Here is a 15,299-nt window from a genome sequence, read left to right on the forward strand (position 1 = left end):
GTGCCTTGTTATCCTGACATGCTATGCTGTGCACAATTAGGGTAAGCAGTGAGACGATGTGGCAGATGCTGAAAAGTGGAAGAATGAGAACGGTCTTCCGAGGAGGATGAGGACGCTTGGGGAGGAAACTGTACTTGTGCATGACATAGCTCAGCTGCATGGTGGACTACAAGCTAGACCTGACTGACAGCTGGTTCCTGTAGATGAGAGTTGGGTACAGCAGATCACCACGCATTATAAAATAGTTAATGTCCATGGTACCAGCACTTCACTTGCATTGTTAAGTCACCCTGTTCCTTCTATTTGTTTTGTTTGTTCACTTTTGCTGGCAGTAAATAAAAGCTAATGCTTGAGTGTATGATGTTGACCTTGTGAACAAAGGTAAGATGCAAATCAACATGACTGTTAGGGGCAAAGTAGCTATGATTTGGAGGGGCTTTAGGTGGGATGTAACCACAGACAGATAAACTATGCAGCCTGTAGCATTGTGTCTCATTTTCTTGCTAGCTGTATGGGACTCTCAGTACTAGAAGTCAATGCCACAATTGCCATGGCAATACTACTCAGTGTGCAGAGCACAGTAGTCGTGCGTATGCATACAGCCACAGCTTAGAACGAACATCGGCGGCCTGATAAACAGCAGTTAAGGAGAAAGAACAGGGCTGTATGTGTGAGGGATCCTCAGCCATGGCAGCTTTGTGCCATGAGCAGAGTGGCTTTGTGACTGCTGTGCCATCATGTCAGTGAGGGTCAATTACCAACAGTCATCAAGGTGGACAGTGGCCTTTCAAAGATGGCGTGGGTGCAATAGATGCCTGTCATTCTGCAGATATCCGTGACTGGTGAGTTGTTCGAGGAAATGTGTGTGGTGAGATGGGGATGGAATTGGATGTCAGAGACAACACAAAGGTGCATTACACATCTAATGAAGTATATCTGGTATGATGTGGCAAGAAATCTCACTAGGCCTTCTGTCAAAATCCCCTACAAAACACTCAATGAAACTTGCACCTGAAAAAACAATAACATTCAGTCCATTGTATTAACAAAAGAATAAAAATATAGACAGTCCAATATACTGAGATAACAAGGTGGTAGAGCTGGATGAATACAGTAGGCTGAGCAGGAAGGCTGACATTTCAGGCCTAGACCCCTCTTCAGAAATGGGGGAGGGGAAAGGGGATCTGAAATAAATAGGGAGACAGGGGGAGGTGGAAAAATTCGCAAATCAGAAGTGCAAAGGGATCTGGGAGTGTTGGTCCAGGATTCTCTAAAGGTTAACTTGCAGGGAGAGTCTGTAATTAAGAAAGCGAATGTAATGTTGCCATTTATCTCAAGAGGGCTGGAATATAAAAGCAGTGATATGCTTCTGAGGCTTTATAAGGCTCTAGTTAGGCCCCATTTAGAATACTGTGTCCAATTTTGGGCCCCACACCTCAGGAAGGACATCCTGGCCCTGGAGCGTGTCCAGCGGAGATTCACACGGATGATCCCTGGAATGGTAGGTTTAGCGTATGATGAACGGCTAAGGATCCTGGGATTGTACTCATTAGAGTTTGGAAGGTTGAGAGGAGATCTGATAGAAACTTACAAGATAATGTATGGTTTAGAAGGGGTGGACGCTAGGAAGTTGTTTCTGTTAGGTGGGGAGACTAGGACCATGGGCACAGCCTTAAAATTAGAGGGGGTAAATTTAAAACTGAAATGAGATGACATTTCTTCAGCCAGAGAGTGGTGGGCTTGTGGAATTCATTGCCGCAGAGTGCAGTGGAGGTTAGAACGTTGGATGCGTTCAAGGCAGAGATCGACAAATTCTTGATCTCACAAGGAATCAAGGGCAATGGGGAGAGTGCAGGGAAGTGGAGTTGAAATGCCCATCAGCCATGATTTAAATGGCGGAGTGGACTTGATGGGCCGAATGGCCTCACTTCCACTCCTGTGTCTTATGGTCTTATGCCTGCTCCTCTGCTTGGCCTGCTGTGTTCATCTAGCTCCACACCTTGTCTCAAATTCTCCAGCATTTACAGTTCCTGCTATCTCTGAAACAATCCAATATACTGTTTTCTAATATTTTCATGTTGAAAGATTTACAAAAATTTATCAGGCTTATTTCACTTGTCGTCTTTTATTTTTATACATTAATTTTTTTTATATTTTAACTAATTAATAACTCAGCAATTTAAAGTTTTGATCAAAATTATTACTAAAGATATCAAATGCTGCTCAACTGTTGCCACCTTCTGGCTCAAAATAACATTGCCTCCCTTTGGCATTGGTAAATGTTCATCTAAGTTATTCATATCAAGGATGTAAATTATTATTTGGTGCCCAAGAAGGTCTTATCAAATAAAAATGTGTTAACAAATGTTATTCAGTGGGTAGGTGAAAATCCAGAAACACTTCTATGTGGAAACTTATGAAGTTATGATTAATCACGTTGTTCTCAGTTTGATCATTCTCAGTTGCTTTGTTTAAAAGGTCCTGGTGTTGGACTTTGTACATCTGACGGTTTGTCAGACTTATGAATAAACTCCTTCCTCGTATAACTTGTTTTCTTCAAGTAATTACATAATGCAACATCTGAGAACAAAGCAAATGAGTGATATTATTGGAAACTGCAGACCTGCCAATGAATAATAGGTTAGTGCAATTTACTGAATAATTAAAATGTCAGAAATTAAATCTGCCTATTCTGGTGAAACATTTTGGATCCCAACTGACATACCAATTAACATTAAGATTCCAAGTATTGTATAATTATGTGTGAGATACCATTTTTATTAAACTCCTCAATGTCTCATGACTTACAGATCATACATAAGCATAACTCAAACCAACTTTCAGTTAGTTTGAATCATGAAAATATTGCAGTGCTTGCTTTTTTGTGTTAAAACATTTGACATTTGTTTTCTTATTTGCTGAGAATGGAATCAGTTTGAGTATTACCCTTTTTTAGTTGCAAGTTACTTGTTTAGCTTTCATTGTCAAATAAATGTATTGCCTTTTAGAATCAGAATTTCTCTGACAACCTCCATGCTTAACTCTCCCATTTTTATTTGTTAATAAATAACTTGCCAATTATTGAAATGGTTGGAGACATGTTTCTTAATCAGCAATATATGATCTAAATGGATTTTTTTGTAGCGATACGTACTCAAAATTTATTTTAATGAAATGGAGATCTAATGTTATCTTGGTAATTCATTAACTGTTACTGAGTTTTATTTTAAAATGTTTGTAATATTTTCACTTCAACGTATTCAATCAATAATTTGGATTAGCATTGTGGCAATTGCAAATAACAAGGAGCATTACACTAGTATTTGTAAATATTTGTGGGAAAAATATTAAATCGCCAGGAATGTGGAGTGCAGTAAAAAGACAAGAACATAACAGATTGGTGCAGAAATAGATTGTGTGCATATTGTGCCTTCTGTACAATTAGGGCTAAGCTGCTGCCTGATATCTGCTTTCCTGTCAGCTCTGCATATTTCTTGATTTGATGGAATGGTGACAAGCTCTCAGGCGAAACAATTCAGGAGTTTTACAACTGTCTTAGGTGAAGGAATTTCTTTTCAACTTGGTCCTAAATGAGCAACCTATTGTCCTGTGAGACTGTTTTGCCGTACCCTAGATTTCCCAACTAAGGGAAGTAACATCTCCATGTCTATCAGTCACATACCTTCAGAATTTTGTGTGTTTTGGTGAGATCAGCTTTCATTCTTCTAAACGCCAAAGAGTATGGGCCCAAACTACTGAATGTTTTAACACAGCACAAACTCTCATTCCCAAGAAGCAAGAGAGCGGTAGCAAACTGCCATTTCCAGAGGCAAGTGTGTCCTTTGGAATGTGGAGACCAAAGCTTCATACAGTTCTCCGAGATGATCCCATGAAAGCACTATACAATTGTAGCAAGAGTTCCTTATCATTTACTCCAATCCCCTTGCACTAAAGACTGACCTGCTGTCAGCCTTATTGCGTACTGTGTATGCACACTAGCTTCCTGTGGTCATTGAATAAGTATGCCAGTGTCTGTCTGTCTCTTTCAGTCATTTAAGGGCAATATCCTATCTCTGTTCAGCACCTTGGACATGGTCAGTCGACCACTTGGGGGTTGTCATGGTCAGGGGTTTCTTATCACTGCAATACCGGGAGTAGACCATGGTCAGTTCCACAGGTCCCACACAACCACCCTGAGGATTAGTAGTAAGTCAGTCAGGTAGCTGCGCAGGAATCAGTCAGGAGCCTGGTTTCTTGTAAGTCCAAGCTATTCTAAGATGGTCAGGGATTGGGCCGCAATCAATCTAGTGGGGTTGCTCATTGAAGGTCAGGGGTTATAAGGGACCATTCCTTCAGTGTCACTGGGTGGGAATCTTTGAACTCCCTCTCTAACAGCATGGTATGAACGACTATCTCAAATCGACTGTACCAGTTCTGAAAAGTAGCTCCCATCACTTCTCTAGGACAACTAGGGATGGCCAATGACTGACCCAGTGAAACTGTGTTGCATGATAAAAAGAAACAAGGTAGTAGCTGATCAGTCAGTGGCATCTGTGTCACCTTTGCGCCTTCAGAAGTTTTTTTTTCCCCTTTTTGTTGCCCTTCTACTATGTCTGCTATGAAATGTTATTCAGAGCAGCAAGTGACCTGGTGCAAAGCTGAATTTTAAATGTGGCACCAGTGGCATGAATCCCAGAAGGTTCTGGCAAGTGCAAGATAGCACATGTGGTGCCATTGAGGGGCTTGGTGCCTACATAATGGGATGAGCAGTGTCAAATCAAATTTAAAAACCTTACTGGAGCGTTCAGAGAAATCCTCCACAAAACTTGCTAAAATTTTCACCTGTCTGATATTTCATAAAATTCAGCTGTGCTTTTGAGCTGTAGCATATTGTCCACATTTCAGTTTCAAAAAGATTTTTAAAACAGCACAGGAACAAGCTGAATTCAGCTTTTCTTTTCAAGCCAGTGTCTAGTTTTATTTTTAAATGATACTTTTAGGGATCTTGCTTTAACAGTGGTTTATGGCAGAAAATTGTAACTACCAACCATACGCGATTTGTTTCATTAGACTCCTGTTGATTACTGATGTTGTTCAATTTATTACCTTGTTATCACTTTCCAGGATTCATCACCTTTTAATTAATATGTTTTTTAAAAAATTGCAAAACACATGAGGTTTAGATCAGTCATTCCTTAGTTAGCCATAAACGAAGTAGTTAGCAACATGTATTGATTTATTTAAGCCATACCCTGAATGTTTGAACTAAGCTATTTTACATTACTCTGTAAATATAAAGAATTGGCTATGACCTGTAGCTGTTGTAATTGTCAACAACATTTAACATTGCTTATAAAAATGATCCTATTGTATTTTTTCAAAACTTGTGACTTCAACAATTCCAGAAACTCAGTTTCAAAAGAACAACTCTTAAAACTGTTGATATGAAGTAAACATTAGCATTGGAAAGCTATAACTATGTTGTTTAAAAAAAATTAGACATTATCCGTTTATTGTTCTTTTTTCTATTCCTGAGCATATAATCATAGTAACATGTAGTACAGCTATCCTCTGAAGAAAACAACGAAAAAGACGTTGCATTTTAATAATACATTGGTTGCAGAAATACAAAACACTGTTGAAGCTTCCAGAACGTACCCTCCCACCAAGCTCCATCCACTCACCATTATGTTTAAATGCAGCAATTTCTTTAGTATCTATAACATTGTGATATTATTTAACATAGAATTCTCTGCTTAATCTTGAGATGCCAGGCTTGTAACATTTTTGTTAATAGAGAGAGTGATAATTTCTGCAAGAAAACCTTGGAAAACTAATCCTGTTTTGTTACTCAAGAATTCATTGGCTACTGTGTTTGCTTTCTATTCGTAAGATAAATTAGTCAGAGACCTTTTCTTCAATTTTTAGAAGAACATCTCTTGTTACTTGGAGACTGAAAGGAATGGATATGATGCATGTTTTTCATTCCTTGCAGGAGTATGGCCTGAAGGCTCGGATGGAACAGATATTAATGCACTTTGCAGATCACATAGCAAAAAAGTGGTGGCTGTTGCTGACGATTTCTGCAAAGTTCACATCTTTCAGTACCCTATTTCTAAACCTAAGGTGAATTATAATTTTATTCTGTATTCTTACTAAGCTAAAGGTTATGGTGCTCTAGTAAGCTCAGACCTTGGATCCAGTAACCAAATTCTGATGAGTAAATCTGAACATCACTGTACTGGTATTTTAACTAAGAGCATTGTATTGTTTATATGTTTTTATAAAAGATTATAATCCATTATCCTTTGCATGGGATCTGAAAGGCAGGAATACAAGTATGTGCCATTTCAAACCTGCAAATTCTCTTATTCAACATCAAAGTTCAACTTGAAAAGTAATTTTGGAGTATTGAACTTCTGACCACAATAGGTGGAAGTAGGGTCAGTGTTGAGACTACATTGTTTGCAAATTATATTAACAATTTAGACTTCTGAATAAAATCACAACTTCTGCGTTAGCTGATATATCAAGTTGGAAGGGTTAGTTAGCCCAGAAGTGGATTGGAACAAATTGTAACAAATTATTACATTTGCAAAAATCACAAATAATTAGCAAATTAATTTTAACATACAGAAGTGTGAGATATTTCCTTTTGCTCAGAAAAGTGTGGAAATTGCATTTTACTTGGAAGGTGAGGAGTCAAATGGGCCAGAGAAACGAAGAGATCTTGGACAGAGAAAACTAGTTAACTTCAACTTTCAATAATTGGAGTTCAAATATACCAGAACAGAAGCACACCAACGTTAGTTTATTTCTAGAGGGGTGGATTTGAAAAAGTGAAAAGTTGCACTAAACCTAAGTTGAACCTTAATTAAATCAACCTTGGAGTGTAATGTATATTTCTGGGGACCATGCAGAGGCCCTGGAAGGTATTAGCCATTCACCCAACTGTTGTTATTATTAATAATTTATGATGCAGTGTTGAGACCAACAGCATGAGTTCAGTTCCTGTACTGAGTAAAGCAACCATGTTGGCCCCTCCTCCTTAACCTCTCCCCATTCCTGAGGTGTGGTGACCTTCAGGTTAAACCACTATCAGTCGTCTCTGTCTAATAAGAGACTAGCCCTATTGCTCACTGTGGCTATGATGACTCTACTTTCCATTTTGCAGATCACAGCTGATCTAATTGTGGGTTTAACTACTATGCAGCCTGTCTTCTGCAACTTTTGATTCTCTTGTAGCTTTCAGAAAAAATTTGCCAATTCAGCCTTGAATATATTCAAAGACCCCACCTGCAATTTAAAAGATTAACAAATCTCTGAGAGAAGAAATCCTTCCTTGGCACCATCTTAACTAAGAGAGCCTGTTTTAAAACAGTATTCCTACCTCTAGATTCCCCTGAAAGGAGAAATATCCTCTTAGTATCCATCCTACTGGGAACCATTTCATATTTCATTCACCTCTTATTCTTCTTAACCCTGATGAGTGCAGTTTGAAGCTTTCCTCATAAGGTAACTTTCATCCCAGGAACGATCATCATGAGCTTTTTCTCACCCATCTCCAGTGCACTGTTAGTTTTTTTAAAAAAAAACTCTGTGCAGTCCCACCAATTCCCTGAACAGTTGTAGCAATATTTAGACGACAAGGCGTAGAGCTGGATGAACGCAGCAGGCCAAGCAGCATCAGAGGAGCAGGAAAGCTGACGTTTCGAATCGAGACCCTCCATTCTGAAGAAGGGTCTAGACCTGAAACGTCAGCTTTCCTGCTGTTCTGATGCTGCTTGGCCTACTGTATTCATCCAGCTCTACACTTTATCTCATTCTCCAGCTTTGACAGTTCCTACTATCTCTGTAGCAATATTTATCCTGTTTTATTCTCCATCTCTAAAATAAAAACTAATGTTTTATTTGCCTTCCAAATTGCATGCTGTAATGATTTATATCTTGTGATTTGTGTCCATGGACTGCCTGACCCCTCTGCTGCAGCATTATGCAGTATATTCTCCACTTAAATCAAGCAATTTTTTATTCTTCTGACCAAAGTGGAAAACCTCACATTTTTCCCACATTTTTACTCTGTTGTTGATACTTGCTTTCCCACTTACCTTTGTATCTTCAGAAAACCTGGCTATAATACACCCAGTTCCTTTATCCTAATCTTTAATATAGGTTGGTAAATATTTGAGGCTGTAGCACTGATTGCTGTGGCTTAAAATTTGCTAATCTGAAAATGATCATTTATTACAACTCAATTCCACTCTCACCCATTTTACATTTTGACGTTGAGCCAAGATCATTTTTTTTGCAACTGTTTTGATCTCATCCTTTACTACTAGAGCCACCCACAGTCTTTCCCATCTACATGTCAAGAAAGTCTCATACTGCTTGAAAACTCAGTTCCCAAATTTGGACATCCAGCAGCTATGTCTCTGTAATTCTTACTTTACTATAATTATTTATTTTTGTTTATGTTAACAATTGATTCATCTTCTCTAAATGCATGAAACATTCATAAATAATCTCTTCATACTTTTGCTCCATTTTGTGCCTTCCTGACATACTCTTCCTATAATTTTTCCTATTACCACCCATCTCTATTGCCTCAGTAACTTTCTAAACCTTGCCTTGTATGCACCCTTTTCCATCCCACACCCATCGCTATTTAGCTTGAAGCCTTCTCTAAAGCTCATACTATGTGATTCAACAAGATGCAAAAAACAGACTTACAAAGATGCTACCAGAAATTATTTTTTTGCTGTTGAAGGGAGGAGTCAACAGCTTTGGTCTCTCCAAGAGGCTCAAGGCAGCTCAGAGTTGACCCAATAGAGCTATTGAGAAAGATTTTGGAATTGTATAGCATTGTAGGAAATTATTTGGCCCATTATCAAAGCTGACTCTGCCTTGTGAGATTTTCCTTTTATAGTTTGTATTTTCAAAAAGATTTCCTTTTTGAAAGTTATTGTTGAATGTTGGCTGAATGAAGGAGTGGGGAGGATTTTTAAACTCAAATTATACTAGACTGTACTTAACGTCTTTATACTTAGGCAAATGGAATGTATCCTAGTAGGTTTCTATATTATGCAAATGAACTCATGCTTCAGAAACTCATTTACATTGTGACAGTTTGTCACCTTATGTTGGATGCCTATCTGACCTTAAGGCGTTCCTTAGCTCTACATTTTACAGCTATTTTATACCTGAACAGTGTACTAAATATAACCCTTGATATTCAATGGCATTACTACTACCAAATCATCCATTATCAATGTCCTGGGAGCTACCATTGACCAAAAACTGAACTGGATCAGATATATAAATGCACTGACTACAAGAGCAAGTCAGAGGCCAGGAATCTTGTAATGAGTAATTGACTTCCTGACTCCCCGAAACTTGTCCACCATCTACAAGGCACAAGGCATGGACATGATGAAATAATCACCAGTTGCCTGTATAATGAAGCTGTAACAACACTCAAGCTTGACACCCATTTAGGGCGAAACAGCCCACTTGACTGGCACCATATCCTCAAACATCCACACCCACCACTATCATCATTTGGTGATAAGTGTGTACAAGATTCATTGCAGAAATTCAACAAAGCTCCTTAGACAATACCTTCCAAATGCATGAACACTACCATCCAGAAGAACAAGGCCCACAGATGCATAGGAGTGTCACCACATGCAAGTTCTCTCCCAAGCCACTCACCCTCTTGACATGGAAATACGTCGCTATTCTGTCAGTGTTGCACAGTCAAAACTGTAGAACCACAACCACCACCAGCTCCCTCAGCGCAGTACTGTAGGTGCGCCTGTGGTGGTTCAAGAAGGCATTACACCACCATCCACTCAATGGCAGTTGGAAATGGGCAACAAAAGCTGTCCCAACCAGCAAAACCCACCTGTTCCAAATGAATACAAAGTCCTTCACTAGTTGTGCTGTGTTCAGAACAAATCTCAGCAAGAGCCAGCTTTTAGAGCGAGTGGTATTTACTGGCAGACTGGAATTGAAGATTCCAATACTGTGCGCTATGGTATGTTTTTACGTGGTGTAACTGGATACCTTTTCGTCTGTAAATTGCTGGCTATTTAATTATAAGAACAAGAACAGGAGTAGGTAATATGGCCCCTCGAACCTGTTCTGCAATTCAGTACAATGATAATTGATCTTCTGCCTGACTCCAGTTTCCTGTTTGTTCCCCATACTTCGAGTATAAAAATGTATCTTGGCTTCTAATATACTCAACAATGGAGCATCCACACCGTCCATAATGTGTGAGAAAGCAGAGTTTCCACTTCTGGGGAAGAGCAGAACTTGAGTCACTCAATATAAGTGAATTCCCAAGGAATCGAACACACTATTCAGAGGAAATGAAGAAATTAAAATACTGCAGTTTGAAAAAGAGAGCTACCTACTGACAAATCAAAATGGCAGATTCAGTCTCTGAATTTAATCTGAGAAAACTGCGTGTGCTTATAGACTGAATGCGAAAATAGCCCCCATTGTTTATACAATTTTTAAAAAAATCTACATGTCTGAAATTGTGATGTTCTGCTTTATCCACTTCAAACCAAAAAAAAAGAAATGATTGTCAATTTTTGAATGAAGACAATTTTAAGAAACCATTTGCAAAATGTATTTCCAACCCTCTGCAATGTCTCACTATTCCCTGGAATTGCTTAGTGTAAGAAATACTGTTTAGTGTAAGAAATAAATCTTTAAGACAAAATCTTCTTGCTAAGGTGGTGGTCTGTTTGAGGCTACAAATGAAGATAGCACTTAACTGGGTGAAATGATAACTTAGCAAAGTTCTGCTGGCTTCAGACCACAATGGACTGGAAGTGCCATTCTCTGTCTTCCTGCACCATTACCCATTGAGACTTTGAATATCCGTTTAAAGACTACGTTAAGCCCTCAGTCTGCTGCCACATGAATTTAACCAGCTACAGGCCATGCAGTTGCCGTGTAACATTTGTAATAGCTATTGCCCCAATGGCAGATTTTCATGCAAGTCGGTCTGAGGTGGACCTGGGTCTCTTGATCAAAGGCAATTGGTGCTTGCTTGAATGACTGACTATCGGGAAGAGGCATCCCTGCAGGGAATAGCCCTATCCTCACAACTCCAACCCAAGAATCACCGTTGTCACCCACTTTATATAATTTGCCCTGGTCCTCTATGATCGTGGGACTTTTGAACTGCTCTTTTACCAGCAGCCATAGCTTCACCATTGCTGAGTGCAAGAGCTGATGGACTTTGATCAGCCAGTAGTGCTCTCTATGTGGGACTTTGCCCAGGAATTTGATTTATAGAGTAAGGCCCAATGGTAGTCTCACCAATGCCTGATTGGTGTACAGTTCAGTAGGTCTCACCTATTAAAGGCAACATAGGTCTCTGACCATCTCTCTAGGATCCACTACTCTTAACAGGAATCCACCCTTAATTTACCATTATGCTGGCTGATATTAATAGTTATATTACTTTCTTGAAAACCTCAAGTCTCTATGATAGCAGTAAAATTATGGAAAATAAATTGATTTTCCTAATGTTTATTCCATTATATTTCAATTACAACCCAACAGTGCATTTGTAAATCCGGTTTTAGTCCTTCTATTTCTGAAATCTTTCTCTTCTGATATGTTTCCAGGCTCCAAGTCATGTTTACAGTGCACACAGCAGTCATGTGACCAACGTCAGCTTCACCTACAATGATGGTCACTTGATTTCGACAGGCGGAAAAGACACCAGCATCATACAGTGGAGAGTGACAGAGAAAACACCACTTCCTTCAAATGGAAGCAACCTTGAGCAGAATGCTCCATCTTCTCCAACTGATAGTCCAACAGAAAACTCATCAGTGTCTTAAAATCTCCAAAAAAGGAGATTCTTGGCTTATTTGCTAAGGAGTAGTGGCTGGGTTTAGTGAATGGGGCTGCTGGATTTGTTTAATTCTGCTCTAATCTTCCATTGCAAGGATGGAAACGGCATCACTTGCAAGTGTCAAGTGACTAATGACTGGTTAAGGTTCTTCCTGGGAAGAAATTGCAACAGGTAAAGTAGATTTTAGTGACACAATTAATCAAATAAAGTCAGAAGTTACAGACTGTAAATACTGGAAAACACATACTTCTGTGGTTGGGATATGCTGAAATGAGTCTGCTTTGTATTATAAAGCATTTTTTTTCAAGTTGAACTTAAATAATTGCATAACAAATGTTAACGGTTAACTTCAGTCAAAATTAACTGTCATTTTATCAGGCCTGCTTGTGGCCATGAATTGTGAATGAGATTTGACTCCTAGTCATCTGGTAAACCACACCTGCCATGATCATGGCACTGCCTTCTTTAATATTAAATATGCAATGTCTTTACATCACTAGTGTCTGGTGATCAAATAGACATTTTTGTGATCTCTGGTTTGAAGTAGGCTTGCTTACTTTTGTCAGATGAATTGAAACTATACCTCGTAAAGTGATCTCAAGTGTACACACATCTTCTGGTTGTATTTTTTTTAATTTAAAAAAATTTCCTATAGTGAATGGGTATTAGGAGCAGTTACACCATCCAAAATAAAATCAATCATTTGAAATAATTCTAGGATTTGATAAAATACTGTCTGTATTCTGTTGTTCTTTCCTAGTTCTGTTTGATACCACATTTGTATTTTATACTGTATCATGGTGGACTACACATCTTAACAGTTGCTATGTATTAAACCTGGTAGTGGTCAGCCATGGTACAGCGTGATACTTAAAGAACACTAACAGGATATCAAAGTATAGATTGGTTTTGGGTTTTTTTTCTTGGGAGAGTTTTCTTTTTTTTCAGACCTGGGAAGTTGTTAAAACTGTAGATTCACTTTTAATTTGCTATACAAGAGGGGGAAAACACTCACTGACAATATGCAAGGGGATGTGTCCAAATGAACTTATTTATACTTTGATTTGCATTGATTAAGTCACATCTTTATTTGATACGTTGATCCATTGGTTTAGGATTAATAAGAAGTTATGGTTAGTAAATTCTAGATATTGTTAAGTGTGCTTAAGTCTTAAGTGTGAAATCAAGTGTTTACCAGATTGTGCCATTCCAAAGTGGATCAGAACTATCATTCCCTTTGAATCTGTACTCAGGATTATCTAATTACCAGGCATCCAGCAATTGCTGATCTAGAGAAAGTGCCTAGGCAAGCTCAAAAAACATGTAGAGTGAGCTCCTTTAGTATACAATAGGTGCTATCTAGAGATGCTATTGACATACAAGAGCCTAAACAGCTACCAACTAACAGTATAACAACCAGTGCATTGATGTATCAGTCTGCAATAACTTATGGAATTTAAAGTGGGAAATATTTTGCTGTATTAAAAAATCACAATGATTGTAAGGGAAATATGACTGACCAAGGGTTTTCATGTGTTCATGTTCAAACTGTGTTTCCATGCATTCCTGACAAATGCCATAAAAATTGATGGGAAGAAACGAATAAAAAATTATCAGAGTGAAAATTAGCTGTTGGTGATTTTTTAACGTTCTATGGTCGAACCATACTGTTCATTTGTTTTTCATTGGATTGTTCGTCAGATTTGACACACTGGTTGAGCTATACTTGTTGGCCTGATAAGCTAGTGATTAGTTTTCTCTCTAACCACTGCAGCCCATGTAGTAACAGTTGGAAATTTCAAAATGTTGAGTTGACATTGATGAAGAAATGCTGGTACATGTCCATGTCAGGCTAACATATGATTTTGGGTGAACTCTGAGGCAGTGGTATGCCGCTGTAATAAATATCAGAGGTAGAAAGTCCTATTGATGTAATGACAGTGGGTTACTGCGGTGAACACTGTCAATCATCAATGCTGCAGACATTGGTGATGGAAGAGGTTGATATTCGGACAAATCATAATTTCATGAACTTTACGGACGATGCAGAGTTGCACCTTGTGGTATATCCACTCAGATCAATAAGTAATTTATCACAGTTCTGAAATGTAGATGATCAAGACATTGAAAAATCAGAAGTGAATTCACTGCAGCACGTCAGATTCTGACTTTATAGCCATTACGTTGATACAGGTTATGTGGCTAAGAATTGGTTGAACTTGAATTATGTTCTGGAGAATATATAATAGAATCACCAGGTTAGTGGTTTTGGCTGAAGATGCTTGCATTACGTTCTTTCTCAATCTTTGAGTGGCTTAACCATTCCTGAAGAGGATGGTGTTCATTGACCGTTCAACAATTGTTTTAGATTCTCCAAGTTGACTGAGAAGAACAGAAATTTTCTCTGAATCATTGGGAGGACACTGTTGCTCTGTCTATAACCTGCTCTTACCCTTGTGCAGTAGTTTCACCAAATTTGTACCTTATTCTTAAAACATTATCTGCTACTACGCTTGGCATGTGATTCTAAAATATCCAATGAACCAAGGATATGCTGAGCCATGAAGCTTTAGATTTTTGCTATACTGGACAATGAAAGTGTGTCCTTACTTTATGAAAACATGAGCCTTAGATGTTTGGAGAAGTTGAAATATTTGAGAATGATGATTCCAAAAACTTGTAATACTTTCTAATTTTCTAAACGTAACCAACTTAGAAAGGAAAACATGTTTGCACACGATAGTGTACAAAATAGAACACTGGCAACAGACTCTGCTTTAGGAATGTTTATATTAATCTCAAACTGGTGAAGTGTTCATTAAAGAAAAATTTAAAAGTCATTTATAGATAAGTTTTAGAGATATAATTGGTGTGATCAGGGTTCGTGCTACATTATTATTTGGATTCTAAAGTGAATGTAACTATGTACAGTTTTAAGTTTGCTTTGTATTTCTATATTGTGTGGGTTAAAAGGGTTTCCATTTTTGAGTTCTGAGAATTGTGCAGGTGCCTGAAAATAGACTTGTATGCATTTGAATGAGGCCTTTTTTAAAAAAAAACCATTGAGGTGATAGTTCAGTGCTTTAGGAAAATAAGGGTAGAAGAGAGGGAAAATACTTGGCAGTTGCCTAGCATCAAGGTATCAATGATGTAGGGAAGCAGAGACAAAAATAGCACCCCTTTAGAAAGAGAGAGCCAGCCAGAAGGTCAGTAAGTGAAGTGCTGGCATGGAAGGTAGTATTGCCTGATCAGATGTGACAAATAGAAGCAAATGGAAGGACAAAGTATAACATCTTACTCTAAGGATGTCTTTTCTAATATTTTAATCAGTGTATTTTTGCAGTATAAATTGCACTTTTGATAAATATTTATCAAATGTTTAATGCTTGCTTCCTGTAACTTGTGTTATCCTTAGTGA

General features: G+C 38.2%; 1 protein-coding gene across 4 annotated transcripts in view; it reads left to right on the forward strand.

Annotated features, from left to right (window-relative positions):
* Positions 1-13,495, forward strand: part of LOC125454938 (echinoderm microtubule-associated protein-like 4) — a 259,688-nt gene extending 246,193 nt beyond the window's left edge. For all 4 annotated transcript variants that reach the window (XM_048536295.2, XM_048536294.2, XM_048536296.2 and 1 more), the window contains 2 exons: positions 5,996-6,126; positions 11,649-13,495. In XM_048536295.2, coding sequence (XP_048392252.1) covers positions 5,996-6,126; positions 11,649-11,867 — 350 coding nt within the window. In that variant the 3' untranslated portion in view covers positions 11,868-13,495. The remainder of the gene's footprint in view (positions 1-5,995; positions 6,127-11,648) is intronic.
* Positions 13,496-15,299: the final 1,804 nt, after the last annotated feature.

This window comes from Stegostoma tigrinum, chromosome 9 (assembly GCF_030684315.1).
Source record: "Stegostoma tigrinum isolate sSteTig4 chromosome 9, sSteTig4.hap1, whole genome shotgun sequence".
Lineage (NCBI taxonomy): Eukaryota > Metazoa > Chordata > Chondrichthyes > Orectolobiformes > Stegostomatidae > Stegostoma > Stegostoma tigrinum.